At 44.0% G+C, this 8114-nt stretch overlaps 1 protein-coding gene across 2 annotated transcripts; it reads right to left on the bottom strand.

The window, feature by feature from the left end:
* Positions 1-329: 329 nt before the first annotated feature.
* pex2 (peroxisomal biogenesis factor 2) lies at positions 330-7875 on the bottom strand. Of its 2 annotated transcripts, none has more exons than XM_079181215.1 (2): positions 7814-7875; positions 330-1958 (listed from the first exon to the last, which is right to left on the bottom strand). In XM_079181215.1, exons 1-2 carry the CDS (start codon positions 7815-7817, stop codon positions 976-978), a joined length of 987 nt encoding a protein of 328 aa, XP_079037341.1. In that variant the 5' UTR covers positions 7818-7875; the 3' UTR covers positions 330-975. The 2 variants fall into 2 exon arrangements, with proteins under 2 accessions (XP_079037341.1, XP_079037342.1); XM_079181216.1 differs by having other exon boundaries at positions 330-1955; positions 7814-7856.
* Between the last annotated feature and the right edge of the window lie 239 nt (positions 7876-8114).

Here is an 8114-nt window from a genome sequence, read left to right as displayed (position 1 = left end):
GCCAGGGTTTTGGTACAGTTTACTACAGTCTTATAGGGGCGAGGGCCCTGGAGATTACAGAGGGAGAGAGATGGAAAGGCAGCAAAAGAGAGGAAGGCCAAGGGAAAAGAGAGGCTGGCTGTCAAGTGTGTGTGTGTGTGTGTGTGTGTGTGTGAGTCAATCCAAGCCCCCGGCTGCCCCCTTGATCTTGAGCATGTTGGGGTGCTGTGAAAACGGATAATGGGAGTTAGAACGACCGGGCCTGTCTAGAGAGAAGTGTGCTGATTGTTATAACTTTCCCTCATCTCTCTCTCCACTTAACTAAATAAACACCCAAGAGGTAGCACTCTATCAATTTTAATGATGTTGAAATACAATTTAGGTACAAAATACACAACAAATGCTAATTTGGCCATGATGAGAGGCATCAGAAATTCCTCCCATTATTAATTCAGCTGACTTTCTGCATTTTTCATCAGAACAAATATTCCCATTTCAACAAACACACACACACACACACACATAACCAATTTGGAGCATAAATCAACACGTTCGCTCATCAAATATATGCTGTGTGGTTCTCTGTAGTCCGTCCAGTGCACCAAAGACAAATAATTCTGTCCAAAGTCCAGTTGGAGAAACGGAAGGGGCAGAGGATTGTCAATATATGCACACATATATTAAACATAGCAGGTCTGTGTGTGTTCAGGAAAGACAGACATCATAAAGACTGAAGTCCAGTCATAAACTCATACGCGACTATTAAACTCCATTTTTTCACGTTTTGATATACTTCTGTCTTTACAAAATATTCTTACATGATAAAGTTTAATTACTCAATCAATTTAAAAGATACATTTACGTCATAATACAAAGGTGGTTAGTCATGCGTATGTTAGTATGTGTATTCTATACGAGCGACGATAAAGATTTGAACCACCATTTAAATTACAACAAGTCCCTGAAATTACAAAATAAACTCGCTTCTTCACTCCATCACCTGCCAGTCATCTCCACCTCCATCTTGACCGGCTCAGGCTGCCCTGCCTCTGCGCCACATTTGGGGCAGGTGAGGTAAGCGTCTGCAATGCTGTGGCTTTTGATGCAGTAGTAGCAGAAAACATGTTGGCAGCCCACTGTATGAGGCATGGTGGGCCACTCGCCGCACAGTCCGCACTCTTTCCACGCGCCTTGCTCATCTGTCGCCCCCTCCCCACCGGCGCTGTCCCCCCCCAAAATAAACGACAGCACAGTTGCCTTCAGCTTCCTTGTATTGATCAGTGGCAACAGGAAGATGAGGAACTCGGCAAAGCCGTGCCACAGCAGCTCGCGGTTCATGTACTGGTAGGTTACGTCCCGCACCACATTGGGCTTGCTGAAAACCGCCTGAGCTCCCACGATCCTTTCAGCCAGCACAGGATGGCGACCTTTTCTCAGGAACACAAGGAAGTTGATGAGACTTGTGAGCTGGGTGATACTGGAAACAAAGGACAGGCAATTGCGGAGACCCTGTTGGAGTAAACCACCGTCTCCTTCAGACACAGGCCCTCCTGAACTCAAGCACAGCAGCAGGCTGTGGGAGCGCTCCTGGAGCCAGCGGGGACCTGCAGTGAGCAGGGCCAGACCCAGCTTCTGCCTGCGAGACAGAGGTCTGTAACGGGGAGACGAGGGAAGGATGTTGTGGTAGCGTAGACTCAGTAAAGACTGGCCCACGGTGGCACTGCTGGAATAAAGTGTGAACCTCCACAGAAGCAAATGGAGCAGAGCCCTCAGTTCAGGCTCCAGCGGCGTGAGCAGGCCCGGGCGGCAGTTGTGGAAGCACTGGGAGAACTGGGTCCATACCAGCTGCTCTAGGGATGAGTCTAGCTCCAGGGCATCCAGCTGGCTGATGCGCAGCACTGGGGTCTGCGGGTCAACATCGGTCTCGGGATCAGAACTTCCAGCCGAACTTTTTTGGTCGTCCTCGCTTTCCAAACCTGCTGGAAAAAAAAAGTGTAAATATGATAATCATGTTTTTCAGGAAATGTGTGCGCGGACTTCCATTATGCAAACTTTAAATAATATACCAAAAGAATGTAAACAATCAGTTTTGTTTAGTTTGGGCCTTCAATCTGAGAGTTAGTATACATACCAAGTTGATTGTTGATGAAATAATCTTTGGCTTTCCACTGAAGTGCATGAAGGCATCAACATAAGTAATCAGACAAGTTTTACATAATGGCTAAAAAAAAATAAAAAAATAAAAAAACTTCCTCCTAAAACTGCCAATCAAGTATTAATAATAATAATAATAATAATAATAATCAAGTGTCTCATGACCGTACATTATTAAATACCTTATAAACCTACGGGCAACTCCATACTTGACAGGGACATGAACAAAATGTATACAAAGGCACAACTATTAAAAGGACAACTAGGTTGTTGGGAGGAATGAGGCCCTGGAGGTGAGGCCCATCCTGTTAGGAAGGTTATTTTTTCTTTATACATAGAAACGGAAATCACTTTTCACATGTAAAACCCATCCTTAATGCAACCTTTGAGCTGCGCAATGCAGAAGAGCAGGGGGTCTTAGACTGCTCTCTCCAGCGTATAAACACACACAATCCAACACACACACGTAGACACACACACACACACAGATACGCAGGAGGCAAAGCTCGGGGGCTCTTGGTGCCGGCTCCCTCTGGAGATAGGGGTGTGTGTACAAATCACATCACTAGGGATTAGGCTAACGGCACAGTCTCTGGTACACCGTAAACATCTGCCAAATGTGGAACAATTTTCCTCCCCCTAGAGTCGCCTCCATATGGGATCCCACCATTGTAAAGTCTGGGCTATTTTTTTTTTTTTCATACGATTCCAAACTGCTCACAGTTCCCCCAGTTTTATCTGCCCTTTCCTCAAATGAAACGCTTAAGAAGTGGGAGACTAACTAACGCAAGGAGAGACAGAGCAAGAGGCCCAGAGAGAGAGAGAGAGCGAGAGAGACAGAGAGAGAGAGACAGAGAGAGAGAGAGAGAGAGAGAGAGAGAGAGAGACAGAGAGAGAGAGAGGCCTTTTTCTGACAGTGGCTTTTGTGTCTCGCTGAACAGGATTTGTCACGAGGCTTTAAAAGAGATTTCAGCCGGGTAAATATGGCAGTTTTGACAGAAAGAGAGAGAGATGATGGTCACTTTAGACGTTTCTCGAGGAGGCAAAAAAAAAAAAAAACCCATTTAAATATATGCGGTGGCAATGCTTGGGTTTATTGTGGTGCACAGGACCATCTGTGTATTCATGATGTTTCAATAGAGCCAGGATACACCGTCCAACTAAGTTAGAATTAGCAAATGAATGAAAAAAGAGTGAATTCACGCTGAAGTAAGCAGGTGTGACAAATTCATTGAGCTGCATTTGAAATGCTGCCATGTTTAGTGACTAGAACCTCGCCTGTGACGGAAGTGGAGTTTGGCTTTAAAAAAATAAATAAATAGAGGTAGTCAGACTGTGTATGGTAACCAATAAACAGGCTCCATTTGTTTAGCTTAATCTGAAAGTTTTTCCTTGATGGGAGAAAATTTGGAGATTATGTGCCTGTGTGTGTGTGTGTGTGTGTGTGTGTGTGTGACTATGTATGTTTGTCAAGGGTAGCCTTGATCTATGCAGAGCTCTCATACAGAGCTAAATTAATCTATCAGTGCATGGTAACACAGACGGCCACAGAAACACACACACAAACACACACACACACACACACACACAGCCAGGTGGTGGAAATCCCCGTCACAGCAGCAGCAGCCCTCTCGGGAGAGCAAACCCGGCCGGGTCCAATATTCTTTTCAAAGCCTTTTATCGAGCAGTTTACAAGTTATGAATGAATATGTTTTATTTGGGGAAACACGGTATTGACAGCCACCTATCAATAGTAATGTGACTATTGTCAAGGGTCTGTCAATATTAATGTAATTATGATGTAGAGGGATCAGAGGGATGCCAGAGTCGGGGGCCAAGTAACATCTCCTGCCCACTGCCATATCAATAGCTGGGATTGCTATTGACAGCTTCCCTTCAGACTTGCAGCACTTGCCAAATATATAACAAGCAGACACTTCAGTCAATGCCGGGCTGCCTATAAAAATTAAGCATTTGAATTTACAGGGCTCTCACTGTGGACGGCTGGAAATCCATGTTCCTTATGTAATAGTCAAAAGTCACAGTCAATGTCAGTGTTTACAGAGCAGTGGCACGGTGTGTGTTGGAGGACAGCCATTCTACACACAAGAAGTACACAGACACAAGCAGACGGACTCTTTCTCGGATGATTTCGCACAACCGCGCTCGCCTGATGTGATATATTGCCTTGATAATTATCTCGTGGGTCAGCCAACCGACCCGACTGAAAGACAAAATGCCCTCTTCCTGGTTGTCGGCAGCTGACGGCCAGCAGTCAGAAGGCAGGTTAGAGGAGTTCACTGGAAAATCAACAGAGAATCTGGGGTCTTGCTTTTCTATCAAAGCTGCGTAAAATACTTTAAAAAGATCTTCCTGTGAATATTAAAAGGTTATTTTGATTCAGGTCAGATGAGTTTGTTCCCCCCCCCCCCCCTCCTTGTTCCCTTAGTCGGTGCATCTTGTTCTGACAAAGAGAGCGCACTGACTCAAGGCTGACTGCCGTAGCTTACAGACAACAACAACAACAACAATATCCAATCTAGCAGGGAACAAACTGCAACATCGCTTCAAGGCAAAAAGGGGCCATGACCAGTGTGAGGAAGGAGAGACGAGGCAACAAAAGCGTACAGAGTATCAGACTGAAGCCTCGCAGCTGCACCGGGTCCTCTGAAAAAACAGACAACGGGCTGTAATGACAGCTACCCAACAGGAAGATACAGATTGACAAAGAGACGGACGCGTCACACAACGTGTCATGAAACCCTCAGCCAGGAGCTCTAAACTACTGTCTACTGATACAGTGAAGGGCGAAAAAAAAAAACTGCAGGCAAAGATAGCTCGGGAGAAAAAAACAAAACAAGGGAGGAGAAAAACAGATAAGCACCAACCTCTCCCTTGGAGCTGACCTTGAGACTGACGGTCACAATAAAGGAGGAGGGAACATTCCTGAAGCGTATGCGGCTCAGCCCCACTGAGGTGCGGGCATCCAGGGAATAGCCTATAGAGAGAGAAAGGCTGCACTTTCTTCTTGACCTTGGCTTTGGTGTCTAGGGAGGGGATGAGGGTGTTTAGGGCAGAGGACTAAAGACTGAGGGAAGGCGATCATTCCACGCCGTTTGGAAACGGTGTGTCCAGAAGTCTTGATTCAGCTCATGGTGTGGGGCAGGGCTCAAACACCTACGCACTTTACTGCGGTTGTTAGCGTAATATATTTGCTGAAATAATGCATAAACGTTCACTTGGCTTTCTATGATGCTCGTAGCATGACATCGGCTATGCGTTGGCAAAGCATGCTGAGTTACAACTTTACATTTTCTTCTCTCTTTCATGTAAATTAATTTGTGTAAAAGCTCTGGTGAATAGATCCTATTTCTCCGAGCACTCTAGTCGCGGTTTTTCTTTCTTTCTTTCTTTCTTTCTTTCTCGCTCTCTCCCTCACTTTATTGCCCTTCTTTCGCCAGGAACGAGTGCAGGCCTATTAGCCATGGCCTTCTCATGTCCTCACTGTGAAAACGGATGAGAATGTCAGATTTAGAACTTTTAAGAGAGTGATGTCATACAGCGGACCACAGGCATTACGGGGACGCTAAGATTACCCAGGCGGTAACCAGACTAATTGTTATGAGTCTGTTTCATGAAAAATGAATGCGTTCAAATGCAGGGGTCTTCAGGCTGTGTGTATGTGTGTGCGCGCCCCACACACTAATGCTTTATCAAGGCTCTCCCCTTTTTGTAATCACCCAAGACTCCTCCGAGCCACGGGGTGAGGGCCAAGTTAATGCCTGAGCACAAAAAAAAATACACATCAGTTAGAGCAGCGCGTCTGACATATGAAAAAAAATGTCCTCTGCTTAATCTGGTTTGCTCAGAAGGTAAATTATTTAAGAGAATTAATTGATTTCATGAGTAGGAAGGTTGAGTATGCTGGGGCTGTATGAGTAATAAGTACAGGGGTTTGCAAAAAAAAACAACTTAAAAAGTAATGAAACATTTAAAAGGGCAGAGGCACAAGAATGGAACAGCTAATAAACGAGAGAACTGGAGTTGTGTCTTTCTTAAGAGTCACAGAGAGCACTGGGGCCTCGCCTCATGCAAATAAAATGTGTTATACTGAGGAATATTTGATCGGCACATTTCTGAACTTTTGCTTTATGCATGAACACGTTTTGTCACTTTAAAAAATAAATCTGTGTAACAATGAGAAAATTCTAAACTGAGGAGAGCTTTGTGTCTCTAGTAAATCTTTGAGAATGTGAAGGCCACTGCAGGATGGGAGATTTTAAAATGTGCAGTCAAACCCTCTGTACAGACCCTACTTTTAGGAATCCTTCTTTTATATCTGCGAATCAATTGGGAGAATTGGATTTCTGCCTCTGCAAATTGTACCCATAATGACATGTCAACATGTTCTAGGCAAGTTTAGAAGTTTAATGCCTCGATTTCCAGCCAAAATGTACACATTATAGCGAGTGCACTGCAAATATGATGAAAAATACTGTGATACTTGGAGACAACTGAACAAGATGTATATACTTAAATTCAATTATTTAAGCACACTGGATGTAAACAGCTGTAACAGGAACACAAATCTGTCCAATTCCTATACGTCTATAGCTGGTACGTATGGATTCTAGAGCAAAAAGGAACTGAATGAAATGACGTAAATAAAAATTAACAAAACCGTTAAATGTACAATGTATGTGCAATATAATGTATTTTGTTCTCTTAAACGACTAAAATGATAAAGCTAATTCAGGAGGGTGGAATTCTTTCCCAATGAGTGCACAGACAACCCATCTTGCCTTTATCACTTCCCTTCATCTGGAAACTGTATAAAATGACCTTATGACCGAGTGAGATCACAGCCCAATTTAACTTCAGCGACTCCCTTAAAAACACACTCATTACACTAAGTGTCTAGCTCCAGAGGCACATGCCTATACTTCAATTTCATGCAGCCGGTCCACATTCTCCTCATAATGACATTGTCTCTTAATTTTTTAAGCCCATGCCCATCAGTCTTTAACAACAACAAAACTCAAATCTGCTCCATTTTGATAACAAGGCCAAAGCATTATGAGATAATCACAGTGGGGATTAGGTTTTGGATAGAGTGTGCAAGAGCAGTGCAGTCAAAGCCAGTGGGAAAGAGCGATATAACCAAGAGAGAGATAAGAGTAGAGGAGTAATGATTGGGATGAGAGAAGTGAGTAAAGTTGGTCTCTTGAAAATCAATAAGATCAACTTTACCTTGATTTGCAGTGTGGAAGGTTTTGATCTCTGCCACTGATTATTTAGTGGAATAATGTAATTATGTGCAGAGCAGTAAAACATACTCTTGAAGGAAGACACACTCACTCACAAGGTTACCATCCAAAGTTGCAGATGGCAAATATACCTGACAACATGACTCACAATTCATAATAGTTGATCGTTTGAACAGTATCCACGCATCGACAAGCATCAACAATCGATTTGATTTTAAATGAAAATATGCAGGTGAAGGTGGACAGATATCGCTTCGGAGACACAACACTGACAGAAGACAGCAACAAGGAGGGGGGTCTTTTAAAAGAAGCGGAAGTGGCGCATTTAAGCTTTCCGTGGGAATACCAGGGCGTGGAAGAAAAATAATGCACGCTTGGATTTTCGCTAAACAACACAACGGAGTTATAATTACCCATTTCTGTTCAAGGTAAAGACGAGCTCAGTGCCATTCCTCTCTGATAAGACCAAAACAACCCGTATATCCGGGTTGTGCGAGTAAGCACCGCCTCCTAAAGAAAACTCACCAATGGTGTGCGGCTACGTCACGGCTACGAAGCCAGATGGTGCAAATGAGCCAATCAGATCACACAGCGCCAACCGCAGCGGCAAAACATGAGGGTGAAGCGTCGGTCTGTTTGGAAATAATTCAAGAGTCCTCCGTTGTAGTAACGGAACATAGCGACCAATTTGTTGGTGAAGCCACGGTAATTCAC

Source organism: Pholis gunnellus (assembly GCF_910591455.1).
Source record: "Pholis gunnellus genome assembly, chromosome: 20".
In the NCBI taxonomy this organism is placed as follows: domain Eukaryota; kingdom Metazoa; phylum Chordata; class Actinopteri; order Perciformes; family Pholidae; genus Pholis; species Pholis gunnellus.
The sequence above is the reverse complement of the archived record's forward strand: the minus strand, read 5'-3'. Positions and strand labels throughout refer to the sequence as shown.